Genomic DNA, 23,475 nt, shown 5'->3' on the forward strand with positions numbered 1-23,475 from the left:
TATTCTGACACGTGGTGTAATCAGAGTACTGCATTCTGAATACTCTGAGTACTTTTACACTGGGTAGCATTACATTAGAGTGTAAAGACACAACATAGGACTGAAAACAGCTTTATTTTTGTTTCACTATTTATGTATTTCCCTTTTTTCTCTCTATTTCTCTCACTCATATTGTGCAGTTTGAAGCCTACTCCTCCACACTGACCTTTAAGTTTTATTTGTGGCTAGTTCCTGTTTAAATCGTGTCTTAACCATTTCCCTTATTTTTTTTTACAGCGTAATAACTGATTAAATGTGACCATAAACCAGCTGTAGATCATTTTAAACTTGTTTTTGACACTGTGGGTGCAGTTCTGGGGCCGGCCACATAGGGGGCGCTGTGGTCTGTCCTGGCTCTTTCTCCTCTGTGCCGCAGGGGGCGCTGTGGTTCCTCTGGCTCTGTCTCCTCTGTGCCGCAGGGGGCGCTGTGGTTCCTCTTGCTCTTTCTCCTCTGTGCCGCAGGGGGCGCTGTGGTTCCTCTTGCTCTTTCTCCTCTGTGCCGCAGGGGGCGCTGTGGTTCCTCTTGCTCTTTCTCCTCTGTGCCGCAGGGGGCGCTGTGGTTCCTCCGGCTCCTTCTCTCTCTGGGCCGCTCTTCTCCGCCGCGCAGAGGAAAGCGCCTCGCTGTGTGTCAACATCCAGCTCTCTCCGGGGAAACGGCGCTTTAACCTTATCCAAAACCCGATGATCCTTTTTACAACGCGCTTTTTATTTGGTCACGCTCGGACACATCGGTTTAGATCAGTCCAAAGCAAAGAAAAGCGCCTTTGTTGGTTGTAGCTCAGAGTTTAGCTAACGTTTGAAAGCATGACATAGTACAAAGTGGAAATACAGTCTCCAATTTATACTAAATATCTGGGGACCTGTTAGCTTAGCCGTCTAGCCTTACATTTCAGAGTGACCGGAGGAAAAAAGCAGATCCAAACTGCTGACATGATGTTTCCTCAATCCAGACACTCGGTAAGTTTGTGTTTTTGTTGCAGGATTAAGTTGTGTGTGGAGTTAGCAGTGAGCCGCAGTGAGCCGCAGTGAGCTAACTCAGCTGAGCCGCTGTCATCTCTGTCCATCTTAGCATCTGTGCATTAGCTCTGGAGCCTCTGGAGCCTGGAGTCTGGGCTCTGAGGACAAACTGTCTGTTCTCGTGCTGCTCTTGTGTTTTACATGTGCCAGGCCACAGTTTACAGGTTTTTTAATAAAGATTTGGCTCCAGATCCAGTTTGTGGCCTTAAGAGGATTTTTTTCCTTTGTTGTCATCTGTACTCATCATTAGCCCTGTTGAGTTTTTTAGTTGCCTGTAAATCAAATTGAAATGTTCCAAATGGGATTTCAAAATAAAAAGTAAACAAGTTATAAAATGATGTAGTGATTATAAAACATGTGACATTCCCTGATTGACTCAGCAGAACAGACTAAATGTTCAAATACAAAACTTCACATGTCCTGACTTGTGTTAATGAATTTCCATCTGAGGACTCATCGAAATGAGCCGGTCAAATCCTTTTGTTTATTTTTATTACTCCAGTCAAACCTTTATAATGTGGAGAATACAGTGTCCTTTACAATCATCAGTTCTATTCAGATTCATTGAGTAGATTTACAGGTTAAGGCTGTATTCACTATAATTTAACTATTATATAATAAAACTAATGACGTTTGCTGTTTTAGGTCTCACCCAAATTAGATTTTTCTTTTAGTTTTTCTTTACTAGGGCTGCAAGTTTAATCACAATTGAATCAAAATAACATTTGTACAGCCGCGATTAGCAAAGAAGTACGAAACAGCTGCAAGTTCATAAATGTGTGAGGTGATTTTAGTTTATTTAAGCCAAATGATTAAAAAAAAAAAAAAAAAGGCAACTTTTTTGTCATTGATAGAAAATAATTTTAAACTTGTGGGACAAATAAAATGTATCTTATCTGAGTTCACATTATTCACATCTGATTATTACAACCGACTAATACTAAGGCGTCAGTGAGTTTATATCCACAACGTCATGTAGTTAATCCACCCTCTGGAGGAAGTGTCTGGGGGTGAGGGAAGTCTGTTTGAAGGCCTCTCCTCACATTAAACAATACTCTTGAAACATTAACTAAATGTTTTAATCTCAGAACGACCAATAATTATCCATAGAAGTGACTTTTCCAAGCGTCTCCAGCTCAGATCGTATCATGTCACATAAAAATGAAATAACAAACATTAGAGGAACTGAAACGCTGCACCAATAAAAGTGAACCAAGAGTGAGAGAGTGAGCGGGAGTCGTCTTAAAACTCTACTTAGCAAAGAAAATACACACACGGTAAATATTGATCCCCATATATCGTTCCAGCTGTTATTTATTAAGTCGATATAATGATTATCCAAAGAGACGATGTGGGAGTTTGTCATCTGACGACTCCATGATAAACAAAAGACACTGTAAAAGGAGAGTTACTCAAAATTAAAACCTTATACGACTTTAATCACCATGTTTATTTATAGAAATCCTCCACTGATTCTAATAGTTTGGTTACACCCATGCAGCAGATTAATGGACTAATTGTTTGAGAGTAGACGCTGAGTTTTGACCTCTCCGTCATCCCCTCCGCTCTCCCATAATCCCGCTGGAAACCACTCGTGCTCCTCCCGTTTATTTAGACATTAATAAGGTTTAGGGCGCAGGAGGATTACTGATGAGGCTGGTGCTTTAAGTGCGCTCCGGCTGCACGTCGTCGCAGTTGGATCACGTTCGGTTTGTGTGGGTTCACTTTAATCTTCTGTAAACACTTCAACGCTCTGTCCCCAATCAATTTGTCCACAACATCTGTCCAGGAAAAGTCAATATAAAGTATAAAGTTTATTACGAGGCTTAAAGTAAACTGCCCTGGACTTTCTCAGAGTAAATCACTTTGTCATATGGTCCAAGTCTGTTAAAATGTTGACTTCTCTGAGGGTTAATCTTATGGGTCAAACTGATGTTACTAAACAAACACAAACTCATTAAAACAAGTTCAGACAAGAATCTGCTCACAATGTCCAACTTTATTTGGACAACGCAGGGATTTCCTCCTGCTTTTTATACTGACTTTTGCAACTGTGTTTCGACAGTGATAAACTGTAAAAGATTTAAAGTAATAACTAGAAGAATAATGTAGTGACTCAGTGTTTCCCACAGGTTTATACTAAGACTACGGTGGAACAGACACATTTGAATCGTTCTGTTTAAAACTGTATTTTACTGCATAAATGTCACTTATTGGCTCCACTGAAAACAAAAAAACACTGATTACAGACGAAAAACTATTAGTTCTATATGTTGATGACAACACTAAAAGTATAAAGTGTAAATAGTTTCACCAATTTGAGACGATGGGAGTAAAAATTAGATTATTTGGAGCCACCATAGTTTCCTGTATTCATGGGAAACACTGAGTAAATGTGTAATAATCCTCTAAACAAGATATTTGGTGGTAAAATGGTCGGGATTCAGGATTGAGCCAAGTGTTTTTGAGACTAAAGGTGAACGTAAAAGTCACAGTAACTAAAGTCAATACACCAAGGACAAAAGTTTAATCACAGTCGAATCGAAATCGCAGTTTAAATGGTCACGGTTAGATGTTTAAAATCTGAACTTTGATCAGAATCCTGCTGTCCAAACATCAGCTGCAAATCAAACCGCCGTCGTAACACGTAAAGTTATAAGATCTTTGTTTCTAACCTTTTCTTTGTCAGTGGAGATGAGTCCTCAGCAGGTGCACGTTCATAAACTAATGATTTTAGTTTGAGTTTATTTAAGCCGAATGATTAAACCTGTTTTTCTAACCTTGCCTTAAAGCTGAAAATGTGCAGTAGAAATACATTTGTCATGGAACATAAACTGAAGCTGTGAGTCTGAAGTGAGCGTCTTTTCCTCAGGCGTCCTCGCAGTCAGGCCAAGCTCTGAAGTTCACCACATCCGACTCCTGCGACCGCATCAAGGACGAGTTTCAGTTCCTCCAGGCTCAGTACCACAGGTTCACATCCCACTTCTGATTTACACATCCTCATTTTAACATTTTCTCAATCTGAAAACTCTACTAACTGACTGTGTGTTTCTGCAGTTTGAAGTTAGAGTGTGACAAATTAGCCTCAGAAAAGTCAGAGATGCAGCGTCACTACATCATGGTGAGTCACGACGTTTTTCCCACATTTATCGTTCGGTTTTAGACGTTTTGAATGAACATTTTATTAAGACAGTCCCTGGTTCATGGTGGAGTTATGCTCTGAAAATAACTCGCAATAGGTGAAGTATCATCTTTATTTTTGACATTATTCTCTCTGTTTTTGTCTGTAAAACCCCTCACCACACACTTTATACACTTTTCTCACACAGGCGTTAACATTTTCTCACATTTCTCTCTCGTTTAAACTCTCTCAATGTTCAAACCTTCGTGGATTTAAAAAAATAAGTACAGTTTTATAGAACGAAATCAAAGATCAAGAGCTATTTTCAGGCTCAAACATTTGTTTAAAAAATAAAAATATAAACATTTTCCTGTACTGTAAATAAAAATAACAACTTTTAGAAATTCTGTAACAAATTTAATTTGAATGATCAGCCTACGAGGTTGAACACATAAGAAATGATTAATAGTGACTCACTCGTACTTCACACTTCCTCTGACCGCGCCTCTTCATCCTGGCGTCGCTGTCGTGTCTTTTTTCGAGCACAAACACACAGCACTTCAGAGTCACACTGCAACTGTAAATGTGTCTGAACACATTCTGTACTGGACAGGAGACACGGCACGGAGGATGATTTTGGTTTCAGTTATGATATTTGTTTATGGTTTGATACTGGAGAAAGTGTCTGGTATCTGGGTATTTATTTCTTCAGTAACAATAGAGGATTTTGCCGTGTTTTTTTTTATACAAAATGTGTTTCTCTACATTGACGTGTGTCTGGTCTGTCCTCAGTACTATGAAATGTCCTACGGGCTAAACATTGAAATGCACAAACAGGTAAGTCAACAATATGATTCATTTAGTTTGATTTGACTTTATTCTTTTGAAGTGATATATTTGTGTCATGTTTCTTTGTTTCAGGCTGAAATAGTGAAAAGACTGAACGGCATCTGTGCTCAGGTGCTGCCTTATCTGTCACAGGAGGTAAGTGCAGATTGTTTAGATGTTTTTTTCTGATCATGTTTTCACAGAGTTCATGCAGGTTTGAATAAGAAACATATTCAAACTCTGGGTGATAAGCTCAGTACTGCAGCGTGTCGCCTTTAACTGTTGTTTTAAAGTGAAATCCTCATGTGGATCTTGATGTGTTCGTGTTTGTGTTTCAGCACCAGCAGCAGGTCATGGGCGCCATCGAGAGGGCCAAACAGGTCACACCTCCAGAGATGAACTCCATCATCCGGGTGAGACATTTAGTTTTGTTCGTTCTTCTGTTCGTGAACATAATGTCACGATGTTTATGTTCACGAGCAGACAGTGTGGAGTCTGTGTGTGGAATCGTTTAAACACACAAGATGTAGCACGTCCACGTTTCTTCTTTCTAAACTGTAAATTGTTTATGTAAGACGTGTAATCTGCAGTCACACACTCTGAGGATGTGAGGATGAGGAGAGAGGAGTTCACCTCTGAATCTCATGAGGATCTAGAGCAGAGACGGTCAAAGAGACAAAACTAATTTAATCAGTGGTGGAATCTAATAAAGTAAAGTGTCTGTACTTTTTACTTTTATTTCACTACAATTTGTTTTGTTTTTTTAAGTGTTCATAGTTTTTTTTTCTTCTTCCACCCCTGAATATAACATGTGTTTTTATGAATTCTTTTTAGTTGAGTAAATGATGATTGGACTGATTTGTAGCAGTATTAGTTTAGTCCCGGTTTAGTCCCGGTTTAGTCCCGGTTTAGTCCCGGTTTAGTCCCGGTTTAGTCCCGGTTTAGTCCCGGTTTGGTCCCGGTTTGGTCCCGGTTTAGTCCCGGTTTGGTCCCGGTTTAGTCCCAGTTTGGTCCCGGTTTAGTCCCGGTTTGGTCCCGGTTTAGTCCCGGTTTAGTCCCGGTTTAGTCCCGGTTTAGTCCCGGTTTAGTCCCGGTTTAGTCCAGGAAGAAATACATGATATTTCTCGGGCTAAGTCCGTCCTGACCAGGTGATCTCAGAGTCATGGAGCTGTTCCAGACGTTGTCGCTCTCACTGCTCTGAGTTTAACCCAGTGTCGTTGGGTCAAATGCAGAGACACAGGGGCAGTAAAGTGTAACTTAACCTGAACCTCCTCCACTGGGATGAAAACGATCTCGTCTCATCTCTCCCTCTCACAGATCTGGTCTGTCCCTCTCACAGATCTCGTCTCTCCGTCTCACAGATCTCGTCCCTCCCTCTCACAGATCTCGTCTCTCCGTCTCACAGATCTCGTCCCTCCCTCTCACAGATCTCGTCTCTCCGTCTCACAGATCTCGTCCCTCCCTCTCACAGATCTCGTCTCACAGATCTCGTCCCTCCCTCTCACAGATCTCGTCTCTCCGTCTCACAGATCTCGTCCCTCCGTCTTCTTCCTCTGTAAAGTTCTCGTCCTTTGATCGTCCTTGTTCATAACTGTCCGTTTGTCTTTTGTCGCCGTAGCAACAGCTCCAGGTGCAGCATTTGTCCCAGTTGCAGGGTCTGGCTCTCCCCGTGGCTCCTCTGCCTCTGGGTCTGACTCCGCCCACACTGCCCCCCACCTCCAGCGCCGGCCTCCTCTCTCTCTCCTCCATCCTCGCCAACTACTCCCACGGAGCGTCCCAGCCGGGCAAAGACGACAAGGGCCGGGACTCCGCAGAGAGACCCCCCCGAGCCGAGGACGGAGACAAGTCCGACTAACGCCACAGATAGAAACGGGAACGCCGCGGTCTGGAGCGGGGATGTCAGGAAATCACATTTTACTCTTAAGATTATTGTAGAAACACAGAGATTCTGTGATTCTCCCACAACGACCTCAAAAAGAAAATAATCCTAAATTTTACTTTAATTCGTCACACGGGAGAAATGGGGCTTTTCTGGGGCTTTGGTTTATAGTCGGGAGTCAGTTTTGTCCTGGCTCATTTAGACCTGGTTTAGACCTGGTTTAGACCTGGTTTAGACCTGGTTTAGACCTGGTTTAGACCTGGTTTAGACCTGGTTTAGACCTGGTTAAAATCCACTTTCTGATTTCAGTTCATTTAAGGTGACACTTCTTAGTCCCACACACATTTCTTTAACAGACTTATTAAATCAAACTTTCTAATTTGCAGATTCTATTTTTTTGTTGCTCAGTGACAAAAACAGGTTCATTTGGAGCAGAGATGACTTAAATCAGCCGTTACTTCTAAAATCATATAATCATGTGTTCAGTGGTTCTGTTGTGGCGTCTAATTCTTCTTTTTTTAAAATGGAGTCCTGACATCCCCAGTCCTGATGGAGTGAGGCATGCTGGGTAATTGAGTTCAAACCAGACCAAAAGTCGTCCGGCGGGGCGGGGTTTATGACGACAGGGTGGAGAGGACTGAATGAAAAATCATTTGGATCCAAAAGGAAAGGATTGCGTGTGTTTTTCTTTTGTTGTTTAGGCTCAGTTCAAGCTTTTAGACTTTAGTGCATTTTTTAGTATAAATCCAGATGAAGTACAAAGTCACAGCCCTGTCTAAAATACATCGTCTTACTGTCTCATAATTTTACTTTTTATGTTTAAAATTTCCTACTCAATTCAGTTCGTATCTCCCAATCTTTATAATAATTTAAATATTTTTGAAAAGACATTTGTAAAATCAGGTTTATTCTTACATTGAAATTGTCGACCAAACTCAAAACTAGAGATTTGTCGTCTCATGTGATGGGACGATGTTTAAACTTATTGAACTGTGGCATTTTTTGGCTAAAAGATGCTGCTTTGAAAACTTAAAGCCAGACTTAGATAAAAGTGAAGTGTTTTTAAAATTTAAGCACCTTCTTGTATTCTCCTTCAGCCCTCGCCCTTCCACTGAGCTGGTCCGTCATCAAACTGACCACATTTATTTGACGAGCACTGTACCTCTGTAGTAGTTTAACGACACTGTATCTTTAGTTTAATGCATCACTTTCTTTGTTTATTAAAGGATTTGTGCCCTTGTGATTCAGACGCTCTGTAAACCACTTTATTATCAGTTTAACTCAGAAATTCAAATTGTTTTTTTCGTAAACTGTATTTTTTATTTGCTGTGACGATGATGGAACCGATTCAAACTCCACATTCTACAAAACGCCAACAAAACATCACACAACTGTTTATTTTTCCTTTTTTAACATTGACAAAGTTTAATCTTCCAGGTTTATGTCCCACACTAGACCTGGTTTAGTTCTGACTTTGTTTAGTCCTGATTTAATCCAGTTTAGTCCCAGATTAGAACCAGTTTTATGTGAAAGGTCAAGTGTAAACGTGACCTAATTCATATAAACGATATTAAAAAGTACTTTCCCAAAAGGCTGAACTTTACAGTAGATTTAAATAAACACGTGCCACTGTGGACGAGTTCTTGTAAAAAGTTCAATAATAATCCTACACTTTTCTTTTTTCATTTTTAAAGTTTAATCTATGAATCACTTTGTATTCTTGTTTCTGACAGCAGGGGGCAGCAGTGTTTTGACTTTGAAACCATTTTAAGAGCACATGGTTCATATTTTTATCATTTCAAAGGCACTTAGCTTTTTTGCTTCATATTTTTGGGCCCAGTTTCTCTCGTTTTCGCCCTCGTTTCTTTTTCCACATGAATCGTGCTTTTTATTATTTTTATTGCTGTCAAGGGCCAATTTGTATCCATATGAATTTATCAATATACATATTTTTAAAGCATTTTTGTATGTCCCAAAGCTGCTTTTTAACGTGTGTGTATACTGGACGAGTTTGGTGTTGTGTGTGTGCAGCCTAAACATTAACGAGGCACAATGTTGTAAACCATGTCATTTTTGGCTGTTTTTTCACATTCTCAATCACTTTAGCATGTTTTTTTTTTTTTAGGTTTGTATGTGTTAAATCCTTTTTGTGCAGAAAAATACTGTCTCATTCTCAAATATTTGGGGCAGAAAGATGTAAACGACCAACTGTGTACTCTATTCAGAATGGATCAACATTTTAGCAGTAAGGAAGCTTCTCTGGTGCCTTACAAATAAACGACGTGATTGAGAGCCGTGTTTTTGTCCTGTTTTTATCGTGTTTTTGTCGTGTTTTTGTCGTGATAAAGTGTTTTTCTACATGTGTTTGACACGGGGCAGTTTTCAGTATAAATGACACTGCAGCTCATGTGGAGTCTGTTTGGTGAGAAGGTCGATACAGAGATTTAAAAACTAATATCCAAACTACTCATTATATACAGTATTACAGTAGTATTACATTAGTATCCATCCATCCATTTTCTTCCTCTTCTCCGGGGCCGGGTCGCGGGGGCATCAGTCTAAGCAGGGACTCCCAGACTTCCCTCACCCCAGACACGTCCTCCAGCTCCTCCGGTGGGACCCCAAGGTGTTCCCAGGCCAGAGAGACATAGTCCCTCCAGCGTGTCCTGGGTCTTCCCCGGGGCCTCCTCCCGGTGGGACATGCCCAGAACACCTCCCTAGGGAGGCGTCCAGGAGGCATCCTGAGCAGATGCCCGAGCCTCAGCTGGTTCCTCTCAACGTGTAGGAGCAGCGGCTCTACTCCGAGCTCCTCCCGTGTGACCGAGCTCCTCACCCTATCCCTAAGGGTGCGCCCGGCCACTCTGCGGAGGAAACCCATTTCAGCCGCTTGTATCCGCGACCTTGTCCTTTCGGTCATTACCCAGAGCTCATGACCATAGGTGAGGTGAACGTAGATTGGGGTAAATCGAGAACTTCGCCTTTGGGCTCAGCTCCTTCTTCACCACAACGGACCGATACAGCGACCGCATCACTGCAGACGCTGAACAAGACCCCGAGATACTTGAACTCCTCCACTTGGGGCAGAGACTCTCCACCCGGAGAGAGCAAACCACCTTTTTCCGGTCGAGAACCATGGCCTCGGATTTGGAGGAGCTGATTCTCATCCCAGACACTTCACACTCGGCTCAAACCGCCCCAGAGCTGCAGGTCCTGGCTCGAAGAAGCATCAGGACAACGTCATCTGCAAACAGCAGAGATGAAATCCTGTGGTTCCCAAACCAGGCCCCCTCCGGCCCCTGAACCAGACCCCTCCGGCCCCTGAACCAGACCCCCTCCGGCCCCTGGCTGCGCCTAGAAATTCTGTCCATAAATATAATGAACAGAACCGGTGACAAAGGGCAGCCCTGAGTCCAACATGCACCGGGAACAGGTCTGACTCACTGCAGAGACACAGCTCCTGCTCCGGTCATACAGGGACCGGACAGCCCTTAGCAAAGGGCCCCGGACCCCATACTCCCAGAGCACCCCCCAAAGGACACCACGAGGGACACGGTCGAATGCCTTCTCCAGATCAACAAAACACATGTGGACTGTGGCAAACTCCCATGAGCCTCGAGGACCCGATGGAGAGTATAGAGCTGGTCCAGTGTTCCACGACCAGGATGAAAACCACACTGCTCCTCCTGAATCTGAGGTTCGACTATCGGTCGGATTCTCCTCTCCAGTCCCTGGAGTAGACCTGAGGCTGAGGAGTGTGATTCCCCTGTAATTGGAACACACCCTCCGGTCCCCCTTCTTATACAGAGGGACCACCCCGGTCTGCCATTCCACAGGTACTGTCCCCGACCGCCACGCGATGTTACAGAGACGTGTCAGCCAAGACCCACAACATCCAGAGACTTGAGATACTCAGGACGGATCTCGTCCACCCCCAGAGCCACCGAGGAGCTTGAACCACCTCAGTGACTTCAGCCAGGGTGATGGACGAGTCCGCCTCTGGGTCCCCAGTTTCTGCTTCCTCCTCGGAAGACATGAAGTTTTCCTTTCACCGCCCGACAACATCCCCAGTCGAGGTCAGCAGCTCTCCACCCGCTCTGTAAACAGTGTTGGTGAAGCACTGCTTCACTAACACAGAGACACACACCACTAACACAGAGACACACACCACTAACACAGAGACACACACAACTAACACACAGAGACACACACCACTAACACACAGAGACACACACCACTAACACACAGAGACACACACCACTAACACAGACACCACTAACACACAGAGACACACACCACTAACACACAGAGACACACACCACTAACACAGAGACACACACCACTAACACACAGAGACACACACCACTAACACAGAGACACACACCACTAACACAGACACACACCACTAACACAGACACCACTAACACACAGAGACACACACCACTAACACACAGAGACACACACCACTAACACAGACACCACTAACACACAGAGACACACACCACTAACACACAGAGACACACACCACTAACACAGAGACACACACCACTAACACACAGAGACACACACCACTAACACAGAGACACACACCACTAACACAGACACACACCACTAACACAGACACCACTAACACACAGAGACACACACCACTAACACACAGAGACACACACCACTAACACAGACACCACTAACACACAGAGACACACACCACTAACACACAGAGACACACACCACTAACACAGAGACACACACCACTAACACAGAGACACACACCACTAACACAGAGACACACACCACTAACACACAGAGACACACACCACTAACACACAGAGACACACACCACTAACACAGAGACACACACCACTAACACAGAGACACACACCACTAACACAGAGACACACACCACTAACACACAGAGACACACACCACTAACACAGAGACACACACCACTAACACAGAGACACACACCACTAACACACAGAGACACACACCACTAACACAGAGACACACACCACTAACACAGAGACACACACCACTAACACAGAGACACACACCACTAACACAGAGACACACACCACTAACACAGACACACACCACTAACACACAGAGACACACACCACTAACACAGACACCACTAACACACAGAGACACACACCACTAACACACAGAGACACACACCACTAACACAGAGACACACACCACTAACACAGAGACACACACCACTAACACAGAGACACACACCACTAACACACAGAGACACACACCACTAACACAGAGACACACACCACTAACACAGAGACACACACCACTAACACAGAGACACACACCACTAACACAGAGACACACACCACTAACACAGAGACACACACCACTAACACAGAGACACACACCACTAACACACAGAGACACACACCACTAACACAGAGACACACACCACTAACACACAGAGACACACACCACTAACACAGAGACACACAGACACATCTGTCTCTGTCTCTGTAAATATTTTAAAGTCATTAACTCGACTCTGTTCACGAGGCCCAGACTGAGTCTGGAATCCCACAACCGCCACGACACGTCCAGACACGAACTGCACAACATCCAGAGAACAATAAGACACACACTCTGTGACGCACAACAGCTGTGATACAACACACACGACTGTAGATATAAATATGTAGGTCAGGTGTGTGTGAGTGAGACTCAGAACAATAACACGCAGCTGAAAAAGAAATGAACAAAAATAATAATCATTTATGTCTAAACTGTTAAACTTTTGATTTGAGCAAAAATCAGGACTGAAAACTTCACAGACACAGAGAAAAACGACATTTTAGAAAAAGTTTTATTTACATCAGAACTGGAGATAAACACAGAGGAGTTTTAAAGAGAAGTGGAAATGACTTTATATTGAGTGAATGTGAGTTTTATTTTTACTGTGGTTTTAAATCTGTGTCAAGGATCAGGCCTTTAAAACTTTGAAATTTGTGTCATAACATGTTTAAAACTCCACAGAAAAGTCTCGTCTGACGTGGAAAATGCTCTTAACTTTCTCCATATTTATTTATTTATTTATTTATTTATTTTCAGGAAAAGCTGCACATTTTCATTTTGGAGTCTCAAACAGCTGTGACCCACAGGAGCAAAGAGATGAAATAAAAAGAATAAAGTCCTGAACTGAAGTATAAATGTGAGGTATCTGTACTTTACTTAAGTCAGTTTTACAGTGCATACTTTTTACTTCTATTTGAGTACATTTGAGAGCAGTATCTGTACTTTTACTCCACTTCACTTTGAACTGGACTGAACAGTAAAAAGTATTTGTTATTTTTGTGTGGGACATTTTTCAAGCAGATACTTTAATACTTTTTACTCAAACTGTTTTTTTCATGTGATACTTTTACTTTTTTTTTTGCTCTGGTATTTGTACTTTTACTTAAGTAACAAAGCCGAGTACTTCTTCCATTTCTCCTGCAGCTCCACCTCTGTGATAAATCTGAACCTGAACAATGATCAGGAATATACTTATTATTACTTCAAACATGTGGAGTCCTGAGTATTTATGAAAAGTTGGACAAAAGTTGGACAAAAGTTGGATAATTAAACAACTTGTCTCCAAAAGCATAACTGTAGGAGCCGTAGGTGTGATTGTGTTGCTATGGCGATGCCTGAGGGGCGGGGTCAGGTGGACAAAGGCCCCGGGTTCACTCTGTCTGTGACGTGGAGACGCCGGGTCACTGGATTTATAGTTGAACGCTTTGTTCCCATAGTATTTTATGTGTGTGCGTGTGTGTGTGTGTGTCTGTGTTGTGGGAACACACAGACACACACACACCGACAACACACAACACACACACGTACACACACACACACACTGGGAATAAGGCAGGAATTGCACCCCCAAACTGTGGGTCAGAGGTCACTCTACGGACTGAGCCACTGTCACATCACTCGTTCATTTCTCATCCATCTCTTGTCCATCACTCATTCATCTCTCATTTCTCACTCGTCCATCACTCGTTCTTTACTTGTTCTTTACTCGTTCATCACTCGTTCTTTACTCGTTCTTTACTCGTCCATCACTCGTTCATCTCTCATTCTTTACTCGTTCTTTACTCGTTCATCTCTCGTTTTTCACTCGTCCATCTCTCGTTCTTCTCTCGTTCTTTACTCGTTCTTTACTCGTCCATCACTCGTCCATCTCTCGTTTCTCACTCGTCCATCTCTCGTTCATTTCTCTTGTTCTAAGACACAGACACAGACATAATAAACTGTACACACTGATAACTTCACAGTATTATTATATATTTGGTACATTCTCAAAAACACAATGTTTGAATAAATTTGTTATAAACAAATGACACATAAATGTTTGGTGATAAAAGCCTCGTACATGGAATAAAAATATATTTAAAATATTTAAAAACACTGCATTATGTCACTGAGGCAGAGTCTCAGCTGCTCGTCGCCGTGGAGACGCCGCACTGTGGAACATTCTAGACTAAACACATAGAACGTATCCATGGAGATGAGCGGGTGGTGAACCCTGAACCAGAGAAGTTACACAGTGAACCTTTAACATGTGAATATGTGGCAAGAAATCTGAGTGATAATGATCCAGTGTCAAATTAACATCATTAAAGACAAACAGGAGAAAAGTCTAAAAGAAACAACCAAAAACACAACATATTTGAAATTGCACAGTGTCATACAACAATACACATGTAAATCACACGTATGTGGCAGGACTCGCCTCACACTGAAACACGCAGCAGCTTCTGTCCCAACAGGCCTTTGGGAATCTGCAGTTCTGATAGTTGTAAAACGGTTGTGTAATCTTGGCCTCAGTGTGAGTCGAGCTGCAGTGGTTATCGAGCTGCGGTAAACGCTGAATACGACAGAGGAGCACGGAAATGTCCCGTAGATTTTATCGACAGTGAAGTTCGTCGGGTTTAAATCAGGTTTAGTCTCGGTTTGGTCCAGTTTGTCTTAAACGGTTCAGTCCTGGTTAAAGGATCAAATTACATTTGTGTTAACGTCGTTTCCTCGTCACACACAGACCTGGAGTTGTGTTTTGTTTCATTCACACATGTTTAACACACAAACACTGCAGATTTAGGCTGATTTAGTGTTATTTTCTCACACTAAAAACACTCTGTTCCACCTTGTGATGTCATCATGTGGTGATACAGGAAGTGCTCCACTGTGTTTTTAAACTCCACCTTAACCAGAACATTATGGATCATTTCAGTCCTTGAATTTCCAATCTCGACTGAACTAAAGGTAAAAGGAGCTGTTAACATAAAATCTACCACTTGATGACATCACAAGGTGGAACAGAGCGTTTTGATCTTTGTAGATGTGACAGACTAATAATAAAGTGTGACTCAAACATGAATGAAATAAAACACAACTCCAGTGTGTGTTTTTGAGGAGGAAACAACATTAGAACATGATTTAAACCTCACGAGACCTTTAAGTCCTGGTTTAGTCCTGGGTTAGTCCTGGGTTAGTCCTGGGTTAGTCCTGGGTTAGTCCTGGGTTAGTCCTGGGTTAGTCCTGGCTTAGTCCTGGGTTAGTCCTGGGTTAGTCCTGGCTTAGTCCTGGGTTAGTCCTGGTTTAGTTCTTTTACCAATTGGTCTCTGTTGTGATTCAGTTTTGTTTTTTAGGATGAGTGATGATCCAGTTCTGATTTAAGTGAGTGAGGTCACTGAGTTTAGTGACCATGGTCCAGACCCCACGAAGACCTGGTTTAGTCCTGGTTTAGTCCTGGTTTAGTCCTGGTTTAGTTGTTTAGTCCTGGTTTAGTCCTGGTTTAGTCCTGGTTTAGTCCTGGTTTAGTCCTGGTTTAGTCCTGGTTTAGTTGTTTAGTCCTGGTTTAGTCCTGGTTTAGTCCTGGTTTAGTTGTTTAGTCCTGGTTTAGTCCTGGTTTAGTCCTGGTTTAGTCCTGGTTTAGTTGTTTAGTCCTGGTTTAGTCCTGGTTTAGTCCTGGTTTAGTCCTGGTTTAGTCCTGGTTTAGTTGTTTAGTCCTGGTTTAGTCCTGGTTTAGTCCTGGTTTAGTTGTTTAGTCCTGGTTTAGTCCTGGTTTAGTCCTGGTTTAGTCCTGGTTTAGTCCTGGTTTAGTTGTTTAGTCCTGGTTTAGTCCTGGTTTAGTCCTGGTTTAGTCCTGGTTTAGTCCTGGTTTAGTTGTTTAGTCCTGGTTTAGTCCTGGTTTAGTCCTGGTTTAGTTGTTTAGTCCTGGTTTAGTCCTGGTTTAGTCCTGGTTTAGTCCTGGTTTAGTCCTGGTTTAGTTGTTTAGTCCTGGTTTAGTCCTGGTTTAGTCCTGGTTTAGTTGTTTAGTCCTGGTTTAGTCCTGGTTTAGTCCTGGTTTAGTCCTGGTTTAGTTGTTTAGTCCTGGTTTAGTCCTGGTTTAGTCCTGGTTTAGTCCTGGTTTAGTCCTGGTTTAGTTGTTTAGTCCTGGTTTAGTCCTGGTTTAGTCCTGGTTTAGTTGTTTAGTCCTGGTTTAGTCCTGGTTTAGTCCTGGTTTAGTCCTGGTTTAGTCCTGGTTTAGTTGTTTAGTCCTGGTTTAGTCCTGGTTTAGTCCTGGTTTAGTCCTGGTTTAGTCCTGGTTTAGTTGTTTAGTCCTGGTTTAGTCCTGGTTTAGTCCTGGTTTAGTCCTGGTTTAGTCCTGGTTTAGTCCTGGTTTAGTCCTGGTTTAGTCCTGGTTTAGTCCTGGTTTAGTCCTGATTTAGCTTGCTCCTTGGTCTAACCTTGTAGTTCAGTTGAATCTTGTCATAGTCCTGTTTATTGTTGCATGTACAGTTCAGATATTAAATACAATACTGTGGCTGTGTGGAGTACACGGCTGGTGCAGGAGGGTGGGTCTCAGGAGGGTGGGGTTCAGGAGGGTGGGTCTCAGGAGGGTGGGGTTCAGGAGGGTGGGTCTCAGGAGGGTGGGGTTCAGGAGGGTGGGGTTCAGGAGGGTGGGGTTCATACGGGGCCGGTGTAGTTGTAGTGGTTTCTGTGTTGTGAGTCTGGAGGAGCTGGATTGCCTTTATTGTCCAAATGATCCACTTCAGTTGTGTTGGTCTCGGTGCACAGAGGGGGGCGCTGTTTGAAGAAGTCAGACACGTATCGAACCTGAAGAAGAAGAAGAAGACGAAGAAGAAGAAGAAGAAGAAGAGAAAGAAGAAGAAGAAGGTCATGAAAAATCTGCACAGAGTGAAAGAAACAAACCAGTTTAATATGTGTGTGTGTGTGTGTGTCTGTGTGTATGTATGTATGTGTGTATGTATGTATGTATGTATGTGTATGTATGTGTGTGTATGTATGTGTGTGTATGTATGTGTATGTATGTATGTATGTGTATGTATGTGTGTGTATGTATGTATGTGTGTGTATGTATGTATGTATGTGTGTGTATGTATGTGTGTGTATGTATGTATGTGTATGTATGTGTGTGTATGTATGTGTGTATGTATGTATGTATGTGTGTGTATGTATGTATGTATGTATGTATGTATGTGTATGTATGTGTGTGTATGTATGTGTGTGTATGTGTGTGTATGTATGTGTGTGTATGTATGTATGTGTATGTATGTATGTGTATGTATGTGTGTGTATGTATGTGTATGTATGTATGTGTATGTATGTGTGTGTATGTATGTGTGTGTATGTATGTATGTATGTGTGTGTATGTATGTGTGTGTATGTATGTGTGTATGTATGTATGTATGTGTGTGTATGTATGTATGTATGTATGTATGTATGTATGTGTATGTATGTGTGTGTATGTATGTGTGTGTATGTATGTATGTGTATGTATGTGTGTGTATGTATGTATGTGTATGTATGTATGTGTATGTATGTGTGTGTATGTATGTGTATGTATGTATGTGTATGTATGTGTGTGTATGTATGTGTGTGTATGTATGTATGTATGTGTGTGTATGTATGTGTGTGTATGTATGTATGTGTATGTATGTGTGTGTATGTATGTGTGTGTATGTATGTATGTATTTGTGTGTATGTATGTATGTATGTATGTATGTGTGTGTATGTATGTATGTGTGTGTGTGTAAGTGTGTGTGACATTGTGCGTCTATAATAATCTGGTTCATGATAAATTTCCAGGATAAATCTACAATAATAATCTGATGATGTCATTGTGACGAGGTTCAATCATGAAACATTTGATCTGTTGCCGTGGTGATTTTATTTTTAGTGGAAAATGTTCTGTAAATGTCCATAACAGGAAACTGAAGCAGACGCAGAAGCTGAAGCAGACACTTCACCTGCTTCAAAAATAGAACCACAGAATGTGGTGATGTCAAACTCAGAGCTCGTTTCAAACTGGACTTTATTTCCTCCTGAATGTGACACTGATAAATGTACACACACTACACAAACACTACACAACACTACACAACACAAACACTACACAACACAAACACTACACAACACAAACACTACACAACACAAACACTACACGACACACATACACAACACACACAAAATAACACAACACACACACAAACACTACACATTGTGCTTTATGCTTCAGTTTCTTTCTCTTTCTTTTCTTTCATCTTGGAGAAACAAGACACTAGAAAATATATAATTCTATTGTTTATAAATTAGCGGCTGATCTTGAAAAATGAAAAGACAAAAAATTTATATAGAGAGAGAGAATTATAGTAAAGAAGCATTTACACATTTATACAAACTGAAACTAAACTAAACCAGGACTAAACCAGGATCAGCCCGAGTCTTTAAATCGTCCTGATTTTTCTCAAATCAGGATCAAACCCAGAATTCAAGTGTGAACTCAGTGATTTAAGACAAAAATGATCAGGTTCAACATATGTGGATTATTTAGTAAATATATCATCTGTAGAGTAAATATAAATGTGAATAAATGTTTTTGGGCAGTAAAAAAAAACAACAACTTTTTAATAAACACTTTTCTTACCTTTTAGTAAATGTGTCGTATAAATGTGTCATATGTTATATAAATGTTATATAAATGTTACATAAATGTTATATAAATGTTATATAAATGTCATATAAAAGCAGACAGAGGTTTGTAATTCTCTGCTTTGACTCACGGTGAGGATGGCGATGAGCGCCCCCTGCAGGAGTCCCACCAGCACGTCGCTCCAGTGGTGTTTGTAGTCGGACACTCGGGTGTAGCCCACGTAAACCGCAAACATCACCAAGAAAAACTGAATCGTGGGACGAACCAAACGAGTCCATTTCCCCTGGACCCGAGCCTGGACGTACAACTGAGGACGGGACAACGTGTTATTATTTACCACGGCTTTTATACACATTTTAATACTATATATTCTATTCATTCATTTATTTTTCTCTTAAAAATGTGATCACAAAAACTCCAGATTTGTGTGGTCGTACATGACGTCACACTCCTCCATCTGGGACGTCTGAAAACACCTCCCTGTTTGAGAGACGTCTGCACAGACACGAGGAGAGAACTTTACTGGATTAGAAGTAAAATTATCTCCTCGTCTACTTCTCCAAAAAGAGACGTCACTGAAAATGTTCAAACTAAAATCCCAAAGCTAAATAAAAGTCTTAAAACAGTTTGAGCGTAAACAGGAGCCGTGTTTGAGACTCTGAAGTTAAATGTGTCGTCTTCCGGTCATTGTGCAGTGTGTATTTTTACAGCAGTGATATGTTTAAAGTAAACACTGACGCCTGGACTTATGTAAACACGACTCACACTCACCGCCAGAAAGAGCATACAGTACATCCCGAAGGACGAGTGACCGGAGTAAAACGACAACCTGCAACAAAACACACACAAAACACACACAAAACACACACAAAACACAAACAAAACACACACAAAACACACACAAAACACACACAAAACACAAACAAAACACACACAAAACACACAAAAAACTGTTATTCAAACAGATTCAAACAGTGTGAGCTCAAGTCACAACATCCAAAAATTCCCAGACTCCTCATCCAGACTCCTGCCAGGATGATGAGAGTAAAGGGCTGTTGCCATAGTAACTAAAGGTCATGTGATACACAAAACTGCCTGTTGTAGCTTTAATCCACGAGACAGCACCTCCTCAAAAACATGTTTGAGTCACACTTTATTATTAGTCTGTAACATCAGAACTAAACCAGGACTAAACCAGGACTAAACCAGGACTAAACCAGGACTAAACCAGGACTAAACCAGGACTATACCAGGACTATACCAGGACTAAACCAGGACTAAACCAGGACTATACCAGGACTACACCAGGACTACACCAGGACTACACCAGGACTAAACCAGGACTAAACCAGGACTAAACCAGGACTAAACCAGGACTATACCAGGACTATACCAGGACTAAACCAGGACTAAACCAGGACTAAACCAGGACTATACCAGGACTATACCAGGACTATACCAGGACTAAACCAGGACTAAACCAGGACTAAACCAGGACTAAACCAGGACTATACCAGGACTATACCAGGACTAAACCAGGACTAAACCAGGACTAAACCAGGACTATACCAGGACTAAACCAGGACTATACCGGGACTAAACCGGGACTAAACCGGGACTATACCGGCACTAAACCGGGACTAAACCAGGACTAAACCAGTTGAACACATCAAAAACAGAGAGAATGAAGGTGTGTGGAGTTTAAAAACACAGTGGAGCACTTCCTGTATCACATGATGACATCACAAGGTGGAACAGAGTGTAAATCTGCAGGTCTATGTGACGAGGGACATTATCACACAGATCAGAAAACTGTGTAAAAATTGTCTCTTTAAACATTATAAACAGAATATCAGGTCAAAAGTCCTCAAAATGTCGCCTGTAACGTGAAGCTGAAACACATTAAAGTTTAAACTGGACACACGTCTGAAGTCTGGACTTTTCTGTCCATCTCGTTGATCTGGTTTAACTTTAATATCACTGAGTCGAGCCAAATGAAACTAAAACTGGAGCAGAGTTCAGAGGATTATCTGTCTGTAAAAACAAAAGTGAACTTTTCAGATTCAGGAGCTGTTTCTTTATTCAACCACATGTTAGATTTACAGGATACGGCACATTTACAGTACGAGGCAGGTCTGTGGAGCGAGTCCCAAACAAAGAGACGCTGAAGTGTTTGTGGATCATAAACAGAGAAACTGTCAGAGTTTATGGCCCTGCCCCACGTCTGAAACACAACTGCACCTTAACACAACCATGACCCAGAAAGTCAACATGATTCATTTTAGAATTTAGGATTTAACCTTTTGAAACAAAACAAACTGTATTTTTGTTCCAGATCAGCTCCTTTCCAAAGTCCTTTTCAATGAGGAGAATTAAATACAGTGACGATCTACTCTGAGTCCACAGTGGGACATTTATCTGTCTCCGAGTGTCCTGACGCACACATCATCTGCCTCCTGTGTCTCCCTGTGTCTCTCCCACACCTGAGTCTGGAGCGGGGCGGAGTTCCTGGCTCCTCCCACACGCACCTGGAGGACATCAGCACAATCACCTCCACCTGCTGCGGAGCATAAGATGGACGAGCTTCAGACACTCGGTGCCAGATCGATCCTCGTGTCCATGTGAATGCTCCAGCTCTGTTTTTTGTATTTCTGGTTCTCTATTTTTGATGCCGACTGGATTCTTGCTACTCCTCAGATTCCTGCTCTCTCGCTCGTCCCTGCTCCTGCTCCTGGTCTCTGGTTCTGCTCCTGGTCTCTGGTTCTACTCCTGGTCTCTGGTTCTACTCCTGGTCTCTGGTTCTGCTCCTGGTCTCTGGTTCTGCTCCTGGTCTTTGGTTCTGCTCCTGACTCTGCGCTCCAGCTCCGGTACAGTCCAGGCCTTGTCTTCACCTCCTCGTCTAATCTGTGGCTCCGGCTTGCTCCTCGTCTCCCGCTCCTTGGACTACTCCTGCTCGGCTCTCTCTGGCTTCGTTCCCGGTCCTGTCCTCGCCCCGGTCCTGTCCTCGCCCCGGTCCTGTCCTCGCCCCGGTCCTGTCCTCGCCCCGGTCCTGTCCTCGCCCCGGTCCTGTCCTCGCCCCGGTCCTGTCCTCGCCCTCTGCTCCGGCTCACTTAGACGTACTCCCGGACCCCGGCTCGCTCCCTCTTGGATTAATGAACTCTTGTCTTATTTTCACAAACTGTAAATCTGCCCTGAGTTCTGCACTATCTGGTCCTCACACCAGCCATTACGACACCAAGTCAGATCTGTGGAGGGGCAAGTCTGCTAACAATGGTTATGCATCAATTCAAAGTCATTTTTGAGCAATAAAAAGACTTTACAGTCCCTCACTACATCACTGTTCATCTTTCACTCTTTTTACAGTGTCTGAACGTGCATTGTGTCGTGCGTCCTGATTGGCTGTTGGACTGTAGACCATTGTGTCGTGCGTCCTGATTGGCTGTTGGACTGTAGACCATTGTCCATCAGTCTCCTCCGTGCCGTGTCTCCTGTCCAGTACAGAATGTGTTCAGACAAATTTACATAAACGTTGGATCTCAGTGTGACTCTGAAGTGCTGTACGTTTGCAATTTGTTTTCTCCCCGACAAAACCCACAATGTCGATGAAACGTTCTGCACCGACAAAGACGCCTACGAAGGTTTGAACTTTGAGAGAGTTTAAACGAGAGAGAAATGTGAGAAAATGTTAACGCCTGTGTGAGAAAAGTGTATAAAGTGTGTGGTGAGGGGTTTACAGACAAAAACAGAGAGAATAGTGTAAAAAAAGATGAGATAAACCAGGACCAGTGCACATCTGTTTTAAAGTCATACTGTGAACTCTGGCAGGCGTCTCCATGAAGACAAACAGCAGCAGAAAAGTTCCATAAAGCAGCTTTAGGTCTTTAAATATAATTTGAGTAAAAGTATATAACGTAAACACACAGTCTCACCTGGACTCCGTGACGTTCCGGGGGTTTCCGGTGCAGTTGATCTGGAGCATGTACCCGTTACAAACTGTGGGGGCGCACACGGACAGGAAGTTTGGCCTGGGACGTCCGATGGTGAACTTGGCCAAGTCTGTGAGGGACTGACTGACCGAGCCCCCGAACAGGAACGTGCCCACGATTTTATAAAGCGCACAAAGATACTGGTTAAACTGAGAGTTGGAGCGAAGACGGTTGGCGTAGACGAGGTACGCCTCGCCCGTGGTGATCTGAGGAAAACACACAGTGTGAAACGTGGGAGAATATGATGTGAATATGTACACAAATAAATAAATACACGTACCCAATTAAATAAATACACAAAAAATATATAAATGCACACAAATAAATAAATGCACATACACAAATAAATAAATACATATATAATTTAATAATAAAAATAAGAAATATATTAATTTGAATCTATTATGAAAAAACTGTTGTGACTGAAATGTGTAATAAATATATAAAAATAGTAAAATACAAAGACTAAACAGCACCAGAGCGACAAGAGGCACCATAAACAAGAACTGTAAAATCCCACAACGCAGAACCTCTTTTGGACAGTCCGCCTTTTCATATCAGAGCTGCAAACTGTGGAACTCACTGCCCACTGAAATAAAAAACATTTCTGAGTTGAAAATGTTCAGCTCTAGGGTTAAGAACTGGACCAAAA

At 42.3% G+C, this 23,475-nt stretch overlaps 2 protein-coding genes across 2 annotated transcripts in view; one reads left to right on the plus strand and one right to left on the minus strand.

Annotated features, from left to right (window-relative positions):
* The first annotated feature begins 642 nt into the window (after positions 1–642).
* Positions 643–9,177, plus strand: LOC117390308 (TLE family member 5-like). Its single transcript, XM_033988013.2, has 7 exons — positions 643–996; positions 3,929–4,026; positions 4,114–4,177; positions 4,970–5,014; positions 5,099–5,161; positions 5,344–5,418; positions 6,624–9,177. Exons 1-7 carry the CDS (start codon positions 970–972, stop codon positions 6,858–6,860), a joined length of 609 nt encoding a protein of 202 aa, XP_033843904.1. The 5' UTR covers positions 643–969; the 3' UTR covers positions 6,861–9,177.
* Positions 9,178–16,819: 7,642 nt separating this feature from the next.
* LOC117390306 (phospholipid phosphatase 2-like) overlaps positions 16,820–23,475 on the minus strand; it is a 42,436-nt gene continuing 35,780 nt past the window's right edge. Inside the window, exons 3-6 of the mRNA XM_033988012.2 lie at positions 22,767–23,029; positions 19,609–19,666; positions 18,968–19,144; positions 16,820–17,000 (exon numbers count right to left, since the gene is read on the minus strand). Coding sequence (XP_033843903.1) covers positions 16,851–17,000; positions 18,968–19,144; positions 19,609–19,666; positions 22,767–23,029 — 648 coding nt within the window. The 3' untranslated portion in view covers positions 16,820–16,850. The remainder of the gene's footprint in view (positions 17,001–18,967; positions 19,145–19,608; positions 19,667–22,766; positions 23,030–23,475) is intronic.

Source organism: Periophthalmus magnuspinnatus, chromosome 22, assembly GCF_009829125.3.
Source record: "Periophthalmus magnuspinnatus isolate fPerMag1 chromosome 22, fPerMag1.2.pri, whole genome shotgun sequence".
Lineage (NCBI taxonomy): Eukaryota > Metazoa > Chordata > Actinopteri > Gobiiformes > Gobiidae > Periophthalmus > Periophthalmus magnuspinnatus.

What these genes read in the sequence shown, in the direction of transcription:
- LOC117390308 (XM_033988013.2), top strand. Translation starts at nt 970, where the DNA reads ATGATGTTTCCTCAATCCAGACACTCG. An exon ending in TTCCTCAATCCAGACACTCG is followed by an intron (nt 997 to 3,928) that starts GTAAGTTTGTGT and finishes TCTTTTCCTCAG; the next exon opens with GCGTCCTCGCAGTCAGGCCA. An exon ending in TGCCTTATCTGTCACAGGAG is followed by an intron (nt 5,162 to 5,343) that starts GTAAGTGCAGAT and finishes TTTGTGTTTCAG; the next exon opens with CACCAGCAGCAGGTCATGGG.